The sequence below is a fragment of the Emys orbicularis genome, chromosome 2, assembly GCF_028017835.1.
Source record: "Emys orbicularis isolate rEmyOrb1 chromosome 2, rEmyOrb1.hap1, whole genome shotgun sequence".
In the NCBI taxonomy this organism is placed as follows: domain Eukaryota; kingdom Metazoa; phylum Chordata; order Testudines; family Emydidae; genus Emys; species Emys orbicularis.
The window spans coordinates 77,539,855-77,553,633 of NC_088684.1; the positions used below are offsets into that span (position 1 = coordinate 77,539,855).

General features: G+C 42.0%; 1 protein-coding gene across 1 annotated transcript in view; it reads left to right on the top strand.

Annotated features, from left to right (window-relative positions):
• The first annotated feature begins 1,366 nt into the window (after window positions 1–1,366).
• B4GALT6 (beta-1,4-galactosyltransferase 6) overlaps window positions 1,367–13,779 on the top strand; it is a 53,432-nt gene continuing 41,019 nt past the window's right edge. The window contains exon 1 of the mRNA XM_065399219.1: window positions 1,367–1,481. Coding sequence (XP_065255291.1) covers window positions 1,367–1,481 — 115 coding nt within the window. The remainder of the gene's footprint in view (window positions 1,482–13,779) is intronic.

Genomic DNA, 13,779 nt, shown 5'->3' on the forward strand with positions numbered 1-13,779 from the left:
AAAATGGTGTTAAATATATAAAAAAGTGTTTTTAATGTATAAGGGGGGGAGGGGTTGCACTCAAAGGCTTGCTATGTGAAAGGGGTCACCAGTACACAAGTTTGAGAACCACTGCTCTAGTCCTATGGCCCTGGACCACACCTAGGGGGAGACAGAGGCCAGCCTAAAGGCTCCAGCCAGGCTTCTTCACACAGGGTCCACGGCAGCTGTGCCTCCCCTCCATGCCCCTTCCCCAGCCACCCATTCTCTTCTCCTACCACTAATATTCTCTCCCCTGGATCCCCACTTCCGGAGGAGAACAATAGCCGCCAGAGAGTCTGGTAAAACGCTCTTCACCCATGATAAAGTAGTGTATTTACCAGCCAATCAGGAAAGCGGACTCTTTTCTCCCTTGTCCCCTATTGGGCCGGCGCAGTCCACGCCCACTCAGGTCGCGCGAGCAGTCTAGCGCTGCTGCGAGCCTCTGACAGTGTCAGACTAGTCAACTCGCGCGGATTGAGTGGGCGGGCGCGCGCCCGCCGAAGTTCTGCAGTTGGTCGCCAGTCACACAGAGGCTCGCGCACGTTCCCAACCGCTGCAGTAGACGGGTCGCTGAGGGGCGGGGCGGCTGCAGCGCGCTCCCCGCCGCCGGCCCGGGAGGAAGGAGCGGCGGGGCGCGCAGGTGACTTTGTCCGCTGGTGGCGACGATGCTGCTGCTGCCGCCGCCCGTGAGAAGGGAGCAGGCGGCCGCGACCCCCGCCGGCATGAGCAGCCACCGAGCCACCCAGCAGCCACTGCAGCCCCGCCCGCGGCAGCACTAGGACTCCCCTCCCGACCCCCCTCGGCCCAGCCCCGGGGTCTGCCACTGCCGGCGAAGGGAGCGGGGCGGATTAACCCCACCCCGGCTGTGTGAGGGGCAGGAACAACCGGGCTCGCAGCGCTGAGGCAGCCCCTCCCGCCGGTCTCCGCGCCCCCGTTTCACCTGCGCAGCGGGGAAGGGAGCACCGGAGCCCCAGCGAGCCGCTCCCCTCCCCTGCGCGGTGCTGTGTTTACCGCTACTGCAGCCCCATACCCAGCGCCCACCCGGAGCCCCCGCCCTTCCGATAGCACCCTTGTGTACTAGCCACTCACTCCAGCTTCCCTCACCCCCCCCTTCCCGAGCCCCCGCCGGTCATCTCCTGCTGTCACACGCTCCTCACATCCCTCCGCTCCAGCCCCAGCCTCTTCCCCGCCACCGCCGGCTCGCCTGAGGCCCTCTCCCTTGGCTGGCCCCGCTGCCGCACCGCTGTGCGCTCCATGGGAGTCTGCTACCTCCCGCTGGGAAGTGCTGCCGCCGCCGCCGGCTACTGCTGGGATTAGGAGGCAGCAGCCCCCGTCTAGGAGGAGGATGTCACTGCTCGGGAAGGTGCTGCGGGTCTCCAATCGCTCCATTCTCGCCTTTATCTTCTTCTTTTCCTTCTCCTCATCGTGCCTCTACTTCATCTATGTGGCCCCTGGGATAGGTAAGCAGGGAAGAGCTCCGCTTGGGCGGGCGGGTGAGGTGGAGGGTTATAAATCTCTTAATTTGCCAGAATCCCCAAGTGTGAGGAATGTAATTGGGACAGAAGCCCAAGGTAAGAGTGTCTGTGAGTCTGTTTTGGGGGAGGCTTTAAATAATAATGGGCTTTGCATAATACAGCACTGGGGAGATCTTTCAGAGTAAGAGAGATGCCACAAAAATGGTATTGGATGGAAGTAAATTTAGGTCTAAAATGAAAGGATATTCCCCTCAAGGGATGTTGAGCGAGAGATTGAAGGATAGTTAGGGTAGTACAGTATATGTCTGTTGCACCTTTCATTCAAGGTTTTCAAATGCTTTGTAAACATAAAGTCTATGTCTATGCTTAAAACCCTGCAGCTACACTTCTGTATTGCTTCAATGTAGACACTCTGCCTCCCATCACTGCAGATTCTCCCATCACTAGTTAATCCACCTTCCCAAGAGGAAGTAGCTAGGTTGATGTAAGAACTTTCACATCATCCTAGTACTGGCTGCACTAGGGGTTGGTTGCTTAATTATGTTGCTCAGAGGTGTGGATTTTTCACACCCTTGAATGATGTAGCTGGGTTGACCTAACTTTTTAGTGTCAACCTGTAGCAGTGGCCACAGCAAGGTAACTGCCTAACCATTGTGGAGTTTTTGTTTTTTGACATCTCAGCAGGGAAAAAGTTTTTAAGATGGAATGTCAAGGAATGCAGTGAAGTGGCTTTGCCGATATTTTTGGATGGGTCTACCAGGCATAACAGGAAAAAGTCCATAGGTGCTTGTTGGAAAAATGTTTGTTAGTCAATCACAATTGGCATAATTTGGCTGACATGTCAGTATCATATGAAAGAATCCTTCCCTCCTTACCTCACAGAGTTGAAACAACCAGTGCTATAAAGTATCATCTAATAAGCTAAAAGCCCTCTGGTAGAACACTGAAGACAATAGGAATGCAGACTAAAAAAGCAGCACACTAATCAGTGGTTTTTCTTATCAGTTTTACCCAGACGTCCGTAGTTACTTAAGATTAGTGTTTCTTGTACTGATACTGTTCTTCATTTAAATGGGACTTCAAAAAATGGTAGAAACATGTTAAGAGACTGCTCAGTGACAGAAGAGAACAGCCCCCAGTTAAAAAAAATCATCCTGGCTCTTGATTTATACCAGTCATCAAGTACAGGGGAGCATATTTACAATTTAAGAGGTGTATTTAATTTAAGTGGCTCCAGCAGGGGACAGGGAGCCAGAACTCCATGGCTCTATTCCTGGTTCTGCCATCAGTGTGCTACGTGACTAAAGAATCTTCAGTTTTTGTGCCTCAGTTTCCTCATCTACAAAATTGGGATGATATTTATTTAGCTCATAAGAGTGCTGTGAGGATTACTTAGGGCTGGTCTACGCTGAAAAGTTACATTGGCATTGCTACGTCTCTCAACGGTCTGAAAAATCCACACCTGTGAGAGACGTAGTTAAGTCAACCTAATTCCCCGTGTAGACAGTGTTAGCTGGATGGAAGAATTTTTCTGTCCACCTACCTACTGCCTCTCAGAGAGGTGGATTACCTACGATGATAAAAGAACCCCTCTTGTTGCTGTAGTAAGTGTCTACGCTGAAGCACTACAGCGGCGCACCTGCAGCATTGCAGCTCTGCTGCTGTAGCATTTTAAGTATAGATATAGTCTTAGGCACCTAATTTTCCCCATGCATTGTATACGAAGCCTAGGGATCTAACTTGGGAATGTGGATTCCATTAGGTGGAAATGTGTCTAAATGTTAGCAGTTGCAATGCTGAACCTGAGTTGTCTTTGTTGGTCTAGCCCAAGGTCATTTAACTTAGGTCACACATCCTATTAGCCTTAAGAAAACATTCAGTCACTACTGACATAGACTGGATTTGAATGTGTTCTGCCAGTCTGTTTCCCCCTCCTCCCATCTGATCTATTATCATTAGTCCTCTGAGCCAGCCAGCATGCAAAAGCCACAACAATTTTCAGTTAAATTCAGTTAAATTTCCATCTAAAATGTGTGTTTTTTTTTTTTTTTTTTTTTTTTTTTTTTGGTGTGTGACTCTTATCCCCAATTCCTGGCTTTAAGATCGCATCCATTCTAACAATATTAACGATGCTAGGTTGAATTTCCCACCAGCAAATTTTAAAAAGCAAGGCTATGTATAGTTGTCATTCAACACCCCATCAATGCTGCACTCAAACCAATTCCCCTTCTTCACCAGCTATCTCCCTTCCTCTAACCACACCAAGCACATCTCCACCTAAATTGTAGATAACCAATGAGAACTTTTGAAATTCAACTCCAACCGTGTTTATTGGTTATCATGTTTTTGAATACACAGGTTTTTATTAGTGTGTGTAAGTGAGAAATGTCCAATTGCAAATGATGTCTGCAAGATGTTTTCCTGTAATGTTTAGGAAAACTTTTGTGTGAAAGGGTGATCTATGTTAGTAATTATTCTACAGTTGGTATATTTAATGTGGAAATGTAGATGGAAATTGTTTAATATCTGTACGTTAGACTAATAAATGCATTCATCACAATGGAGCTTTGCTGTGGTGAACTTCCTCTGGTTCACCAGAATGGAGCTCTTCTCCAGCAAACCACAAGAGATTCATCAGAGGGCAGCTCAACTGTGACCACAGAAGGTTGTTGTAGTGGAGCTGCTTTCTGACATGTTTCCTTCTTTTTGAGACCAGAAAGACATGAGGGGGTTAACAGCAGGAGAGAAGGAGTGTTGGATGAAGAGGAAAAGGTTGGGTTGTATATGGGGTGGTGATGTAGTGAGAAGGAAGAATAATCAGGGAAAGTTGGGGAAGAAGAGGGCATTTTTGCCTTCCCATGTTACATAAGAACATAATAAGAACATAAGAATGGCCATACTGGGTCAGACCAAAGGTCCATCTAGCCCAGTATCCTGCCTTCCAACAGTAGCCAATGCCAGGTGCCCCAGAGGGAATGAACAGAACAGGTAATCAAGGCCCGTTCCCAGTTTCTGGCAAGTAGAGGTTTAGGGACACCATCCCTGCCCATCCTGGCTAATAGCCATTGATGGACCTATCCTCCATGAATTTATCTAGTTATTTTTTTTTTAACCCTGTTATTGTCTTGGCCTTCACAACATCCTCTGGCAAGGAGTTCCACAGGTTCCCTGGGAAGACCTACCCTTCTCTAGAAGGAATTCAAGTTTGATAGACCTATTCAGGTCATCTGAATGGAATTCCTCTCTAGCAAACCTTTTATGGCTCACTAAAAGAGGGAAAAGATGCCTCCACCACAAAACTCCTAGTAGTTTGAGTCATACAAAGCTGTAACTCTCCCCTTCTTCCTGCTCCTGTTAGTAGTGGTGCTGGTTAAAAAATTTCCAGTGGAACAGTTTTCCATTGAAAAATGCAGTTTTGTCAAAATCAAAGGGTTTGCAGAAACGTGCCAAAAATTTAATCAAAATCCACAGGAGAGAGTTGAAACAATTTGTTTCGACTTTATCATTTTGATTCATTTTGTTTTGTCTTATATTAAAATATTAATATTTATATATAATATATATTAACTTCTTATAATGTGTTTGCCTTCTTCAAATGAAGAGTTTAAATAGTCTCAAATTAAAATTTGGAACAAAAACAATCAGTGTCAGAATTTCTCATGGAACAGAATTTTTTTTCCCCCCCCCTGACCAGCTCTACTTAGTAATGATAAAATCTAAGACACGGGGGTGATGGAGAGGGGTTAGGAGATGGGAGAGATTTTATCTGAAGATGCTTCAGGAATGCAGCTACCTATTCTGGAGACCCTCCTGTGGTTTGCAAGAGGAGAGTCCTGAATTGAAGAAAAACTGGGAAAACTTCCATATGCATAAATGCAGGAGTGTGTGGATAAAAGATGAGTTTGATTTGTAGAGGGCTATGGATAATATTGGACAGGCACAGAGATTGGTATCAGAGTTGTCCATTGGTCACAAGCTCCCTTCTAGAATCCAGTTTTCTGTCCCTAGTGGGCAGACTCCCTAATTTTGTGGGTTACACTCCCCCACCTTCCCTCAAATAGTTACAATTCGAAATGGAAAATTATTTTTTATTTTTTCATTAGTTCTTATTGCATAAATAAAGGTGGGAAAAATCTTTCTACAGTAGAACCTCAGAGTTAGGAACACCAGAGTTATGAACTGACTGGTCAACCACACACCTCATTTTGAACTATAAGTGTATAGTCAGGCAGCGGCAGAGACAAAAGAAAACAAAGCAAATACAGTACTGTGTTAAACGTAAACTACTTAAAAAAAAAAAAAAGTTTAAAAAAAAGATTTGACAAGGTAATCAAACTGTTACTGTGCTTGTTGCATTTACATAAAGAAGGGTAAAAGCAGCATTTTTCTTCTGCATAGTAAAGTTTCAAAACTGTATTAAGTCAATGTTCAGTTGTAAACTTTTGAAAGAACACCCGTAACGTTTTGTTCAGAGTTATGAACTGTTCAGAGTTATGAACAACCTCCATTTCTGAGGTGTTCTACTGCAGTGGTTCTCAAAGTCGGATCGCTGCTTGTTCAGGGAAAGCCCCTGGCGGGCCGGGCCGATTTGTTTACCTGCCACATCCGCAGGTTCGGCCGATCGCGGCTCCCACTGGCCGCGGTTTGCCGCTCCAGGCCAATGGGGGCTGCGGGAAGCGGCGTGGGCCGAGCGATGTGCTGTCCGCCGCTTCTTGCAGCCCCCATTGGCCTGGAGCGGCGAACCGCGGCCCGTGGGAGCTGTGATCAACCGAACCTGCGGATGCGGCAGGTAAACAAACCAGCCTGGACCGCTAGGGGCTTTCCCTGAACAAGCGGCGGACTGGCTTTGAGAGCCACTGTTCTACTGTACTTGAAATGTGGATCATGGGAGCATGGAAGAAGGGGCTGCCCATTGGGGCTGAGGAGCTAGGCAATGGAGTGGAGCTGTTGCCAGGTGAGTAACAGAAACCAGGGAGAAGAGTTCTGTGTAGCTGGAAAGCTTGTGTTTCTCACTAGCAGAAGTTAGTCCAATAAAAGATATTATTTCACTCATTTTGTCTCTCTAGGAACCAAGAAGTCAGTTGGGAGTTTAACTGCTCACCCATGCTCTGTTGTCATGGTCATCCACCCCACTGCTAATCTCTGTGCCTTCACCACACACACACATTATCCATGTCACTGTATATTTTTCCCCATTAAGCATGTTTCTGCTCAACATTTAACCCCTTCTTCCAGTTGTTTAGCCCAGCAACTGAGTCCTCAGGCTTGTCTACATGATGTTTTAGTCTGCACCACAGGGGTGTAAATTTTAGTCTGCACTAGCATGTCAAGCACTGACTGGCCTGCGTGGATCCTGAAGTTCTCTCATGCATGTTAACATAGACCCTTTTCAAACAGTGCTATATTAACGTGTACTGGAAACTTTTAGTGTGTTCCAGCAGGGTCCACACAGACTAGTTAGTGCACAATATACTAGTGTTAAAGCACTGCATAGAAAAGCCCCTAGTCTGAAGGACTTCTCTGATACATCAAACTGGAACTTCTGATGAAGCACACAAATTTTTTTAGAAGGAGCAGCTGCCTTTGCAAGCTGAGTATCTGACAATTTGGACTTCATCTTCCCATCTCTTCTCTCCCTCTCTTCTGGTCTCCTCCGTGACTCCTTTTTTAAAATAGGTAATGGAAAGCAGGAAGCAATGAGAGAGGTAGAGTTGAAATACAAGTTGCCAGTTTGGGAACTTGCAGATCCATTTCAGCGGTTTGGAGGTAGCTGATTTATCTGAGCAGCTCAATTGGCTTTTCTTGGTGTAGTTCAGTTGGGTTATCCAGAATAAAGGGAATAACTGTTTAATTTTAAAATCAAAGAGGCCTATTTTAAAGATTTTTATCTGTGGAATTTGGGGCAGGGGGAGGTGTGATTGATTAGCTGTAGGAAACCAAAGAAAAATGAGAAACAGGACAAAGCTTACAAAAAGAAAGCATTTAAAAATATTTACTAACTGCAGAGGAAATATTTTCCTAAAAATAAGTCAGTCAATTACTCCTGAAGAGTAATCATGACAAATTTGGAGACTAAGTTCAATTAAAGTGTGAAACAAGGATTTTTTATTCTTACTTTATGTTCCAATTTTAATTGCAAGTTTAAGTATGAAAGCACTCCTCATGTCTCCATAATTGTAGCGGCGTTGAATTTTTTTTTAACTTGTTTTAAATCCCTGATTATATTTTAGTATATTGCGTGCTTTAGTCAACTCTTCCTTCTGTATGTATTGCATTTAGTAGAAAAACTTATGTGGAAAATGAAGATGGAAAATGAATAATTGTCATTTCAATTAGTTTTGTATCGTACAAGTATCTGTTGAGCCATTTCTCTTATTGGTCTTGGTCTTCTAAAATACCGTTAAGGACACTGTCTGTATTTCGCAAATGGTAGATGTCAATAGCTTGTACTTAGTTTCTTTTTTGCCCTTATTGTGAATTTAGCTTTTTTAAAATACTTTAAACCAGGATAATGATTAATTACCACTTGCAGAATTCAAATAATGATTTATTACAACTGTATTGTATTCATAATCCATGTATTATAATGGATTATTTTTGAATGATGTATTTTCCATTTACACATTCCGTGAAGAAGAATAACTAATTGGTTGTTACAAGGGAACCTGTAATATTAAAAATCGTATTTTAAAACATCTTCACCTGTTTTTGAAAAAAATCTTGGTTTATTAAAATGGAAAGAACTCTAGTAATCCAACTTACTTTTCACAATCTGTGCTTATTTACATGCTTCACAAAACAATCACTCTATATTTGAATCTTAGTCCTCATCCTCAAAGGAAACCTGCACAACACCTTCAAAAGATGAGCCTGGGAGCTTAAATTCATGACTTTGCTAGACACTAAAAATCATGGACTGAATAGAGACACTGGATTTATGATTTATTACAACAATCTATAACCTACTAAATTCCCTCTGTCACCTTTTTTTTCTCCTTTCCCACCTATGACTGGAGAGTGTTAACAGGCCACTTCACCTTGAATGGTCTCTTGAAACGTGTGTTAACTACTTACACCAGGGGTCGGCAACGTTCGGCACGCGGCTCGCCAGGGTAAGCACCCTGGCGGGCCGGGCCATTTTATTTACCTGATGACGCGACAGGTTCGGCCGATCGCGGCCCCCACTGGCCGCGGTTCGCCGTCCTGGGCCAATGGGGGCGGCGAGAAGCGGTGCGGGCGAGCGATGTGCTGGCCACGGCTTCTCACCGCCCCCATTGGCCCGTGACGGCGAACCGCGGCCAGTGGGGGCCGCGATCGGCCGAACCTGCCGCGTCAGCAGGTAAATAAAACTGGCCCGGCCCGCCAGGGTGCTTACCCTGGCGAGCCGCGTGCCGAACGTTGCCGACCCCTGACTTACACTAAACAATCTGTTCCACCTTGTATTTAGCTGTGACACTGAGTACATTTCCCAGACCTGAAGAAGAGCTCTGTATAAGCTCAAAAGCTTGTCTCTCTGACCAACAGAAGTTGGTCCAATAAAAGATATTACCTCACCCACCTTGTTTGTCTCATATTTCAAGTGCCTTTTAGATGGACAGTAAATGTCAAGCAAGTAGAATCTAGTTGAACACTTGAAAAAAAACCAAACATATTTCTTATACACTCTGGCTGTGTTCTTTATAGATGAAATGGGAGGTGGAAACCAGAGGGGAAAGAAAATTTCTAAATTTCCCCACAATAATGATGCTGTTAATCAATTGTCATGAAACTACATTCACAGGGATACCACCTACAGTAAGGAAATTACTCAAAATTCTTCATAGAAAAAGTAAGGTAGGTAACACAATCATCCAGAATTATTTTCATTTTTGAAATAGTTTGTAAATCTTGATGTCATCAGTGCTAATTAATGGTGATCTGCTTGGTAGAATTGAACATAAGAATGGCCATATTGGGTCAGACCAATGGTCCATCTAGCTCAGTATACTGTCTTTTGACAGTGGTCAATGTCAGATGCTTCAGAGGGAATGAATAGAACAGGCAATCATCAAGTGATTCATCCCCTGTCATCCACTCCCAGCTTCTGGCAGTCAGAGGCTAGGGACACTAGAGTCATTGATAGACCTATCCTTCCTGAACTTATCCAGTTCTTTTTTGAACTATGCCATAGTTTTGGCCTTCACAGCATCCCTTGCCAATGAGTTCCACAGATTCATTATGCATTGTGTGAAAAAGTACTTCCTTTTGTTTGTTTTAAACATGCTGTCTATTAATTTCATTGGGCGAGCCCTGGTTCTTATGTTATTTACTCCTTCACATAATACTTTCCTATTGTCTTCCACAACAGTCATGATTTTATAGACCTGCATCATATCTCCCTTTAGTCATCTCTTTTCCAAGCTGAAAAGTCACAATCTTTATAATCTTTCTTCATATGGAAGTTGTTCCATACCCTTAATCATTTTTGTTGCCCTTCTCTGTACCTTTTCCAATTCTAATATATATCTTTTGATATGGGGTGACCAGAACTACACACAGTATTCAAGGTGTGGGCATACTATGGATTTATATAGTAGCATTATGATACTTTCTGTCTTATTTTATTAATGTCTTATCTATCCCTTTCCTAATGGTTCCTAACGTTATTAGCTTTTTTACTGCTGCTGCATATTGAATGGATGTTTTCAGAGAACTATGAACAATGAAGCCATAATTTCTTGAGAGGTAACAACTAATTTAGATCCCATCATTTTGTATGTATAGTTGGAATTTAGTTTTCCAGTGTGAATTACTTTGCATTTATCAACATTGAATGTCATCTGCCATTTTGTTGGCCAGTCACCCAGTTTTGTGAGATCCCTTTGTAATTCTTAGGTCCAAAGCAGAGTACGATCTTGAGTAATTTTGTATCATCTGCAAATTTTGCCACCTCACTGTTTACCCCTTTTTCCAGATAATTTATGAATATGTTGAACAGCACTGGTTTCAGTACAGATCCCTAGGGGACATTGTGGTTTACCTCTCTTCATTCTGAAAACTGTCCATTCATTCCTGCCCTTTGTTTCCTATCTTTTAACCAGTTACTGATTTATGAGAGGACCTTCCCTCGTATCCCATGACTGCTTACTCTGCATAAAGAGTCTTTGGTGAGGGACCTTATGAAAAGATATCTATATCTACTGGATCACCCTTGTCCACATTTGTTGACCCTTCCCCAATCCCCACCCCTCCACCCCATGCCCAAAGAATTCTAATAGATAGTTGAGGAATGATTTCCCTTTACAAAAGCCATGTTGGCTCTTCCCCAGTAAATTGTGTTTATCTGTGTGCCTGGTAATTCTGTTCTGTACTATAGTTTCAACCAATTTTCCTGGTACTGAAGTTAGGCGTAATGGTTTGTATTTGCTAGGATCACCTCTGGAGCCTTTTTAAAAAAATTGTCACATTGGCTACTCTCTAGTCATCTGGTACTGAAACTGATTTAAATGATAGGTTACATACCACAGTTGGTAGTTCTATTATTTCACATTTGAGTGCCTTCAGAACTCTTGGGTGAATACCATCTGGTTCTGGTGACTTATTACTATTTAATCTATCAATTTGTTCCAAAACCTTCTCTACTGACACCTCAATCTTGGACAGTTCCTCAGATTTGTCACCTAAAAAGAATGTCTCGGGTGGAAATCTCTCTCACATCTTCTGCAGTGAAGACTAATGCAAAGAATTCATTTAGCTTCTCCTCAATTGCCTTATCTTCCTTGAGTACTACATTAGAACCTTGATCGTCCAGTGGCCCCACTGATTGTTTGGCAGGCTTCCAGCTTCCGATTTTTATTTTGCTGTTGTACCAAAATTGTTTTTAAAACTGTATTTGCAGATTTCTTAACTTCCGATAATCTTGTCATTTCTACTTACTAGTTTTCTAGGCGCCTCCACTGGGTTTAGAAGCTGCAAAATAGCATGTGGAAGTACCTATAAAGCTTACAAAGTATGCATCCAAATGCAGAAGTCCAAGTGTCCATAGCACACAACTTGAAAACTTACAGCATCCAGCTTTTCTAAAAATATTCAAAAGCACTACTTCAAATTCAGGAGAGAGAAAGAAATCAAATATTTTATATTCTTTTCCAAAAAGTCCAAAAAGACTTCCACAAATGAAATTTCTTACTTTCTTACCACCCAAGAATTGGCAAAAATATTTTCATTTAATTACAGCAGAGAGTCCTGTGGCACCTTATAGACTAACAGTGCCAATGCTCCAATATGTCTGTTAGTCTATAAGGTGCCACAGGACTCTTTGCTGCTTTTACAGATCCAGACTAACACGGCTATCCTTCTGATACTCTCATTTAATTGAGGACCATGTATCAAATCTCAGGTGGATTGATGTAGATTCAGCAAGTTTACAAGTTAGCCGTTGAAGGAGATGGAAAAAGTGTGTCTTTTGAACCTTTAAAAAAGTGTTTGAGTTCTGAAATCAAATCTTGCTTGCTACAGTGGAGATAATAGTAGCTCTGAAATGTCTGCACCATGTCAGTGGAGTGCTACGATAATCTTATTTCAGCAGTGTAAATTGTTTCCAATATGTTTCTTCAAAATTCCAAGAGTTGTTATGGTTGCCATTATCTATATAAAAAAACACTTTAAAGTTACTGGGCCACACCATTGAGCAGTTACATAAGCAAACAACAGTATTACCAAACACAAGCATGCAAAAATAAGGAAGGCCCTAAACCCTCATGATATTTCTTTAAAATACCTTTTGGGTTCTTTTCATTTGTCTTCTGATTTCTGAGCCTGTAGAGAGCAATTGGTTATGTTTTCAAGCTTTTCTCAATTACCATGAAGACTAAAAACTCTGCTTTAGATGTGAAAGCTGCAATTTCTGGACAGTCTCATGCTTTCAAAAGCTAGGGTTTAAGAAAAACGACATATTTTGCCTAACTTATGATAAAATTGTAAGAGTTGGCAACACTGAAAAAGCATTATCAATTTTCCACTTATGGAGGGGAAAAGTGACATTTTTACATTGGCAAAACCAATTTGGGAATATAATTCACCCCAAATTTGGCACTACACCTTTCTTTGGAAACAGTCTTCTCTCTTCCTTCCTCATTGTCTCATTACTCCTAGAATACCCTGGAAAACATGTCTCTTAATCTTTGCTAGGCAACTGGTTTACCAAAAGACCAGCTCTAAGAATTTCTTCGTTAGTTAAAAACTAGTTAAACTATTGCGCTGTTCTTAATAGATGTTTTGTGCTAATGCTACTATTCCCAATAGACAGAAGTCATTACCATTTATTTTCATTAAGATAAATCAAGTTCCAGGAGACATCCTAATAAGGGAGCCATATTGATATAGCATTTCTCTGCTAAATAAATAATACTTCAATAGTATTTTATTTATATTATCCACAAGAAACAGCATTAAAAGAACATTAAGGTTGTAAGTCAAGCACTCAGAAGTTAGAAAATGCCAAAATGAAGGTTGCCTTTGCCATCTTAATTTGGCCTCTTCTGCAGATGGTTATTATATGGATTTTATTTTTATCACAGGATCACTGCCCATTCAGTGCTCAAAAGGGAGAGGGTTCACCGAGTGGATATGCAATATTTCTGTTTTATCCTCATTGTTCAACATGTGGCTTCATGCATTATTTACTGCTTTGATTATAGAATTTCCTGTATTTCCTTTATGAGCTTTTCTATGGTTCTCATCACTGTAATTCTGAGTGCTTCACAAAGACTAATGAATTTCTTTTTAAAATACCCTGTGACAGGGTGGATTTGATTTAAATCGCTAGTCAGACTCAATTTAATCATGGATTTCTACATAAAAGTGCATTCTTGTTGGTTGTTATAACCTTAATACATATTCTTCATAACTCAGATGTAGGTTTAATTTTTAGAAGGTACACACTATACATTTTTAAGTGATTTATTTTGAAAACTTTTCAGATTAGTTGTACAGCTATATCAGAAAATGAATGATTGTTTGGTAATTTCATTTACCAAAGGTAATTGAAGCAGATACTTATGAAGTCATTGGGAGGTGAACTATCTCCAGTTCAATAGGTTAATCATTAATATTTGGAGGATTTTCTTGCCAGGCTGTATTAGGAGAACATCACCAGACAGACATTTAAATTGTTTTATTTAACTAAAACAACAATGTTAAGTGTTCTGGATTTTTTTCTTCAACAGCAAACATATAATACTTCAACAAAACAAGCATATACATTTTTGAATTTAGTTAAACATTCACATTTTTTAAAATCAGG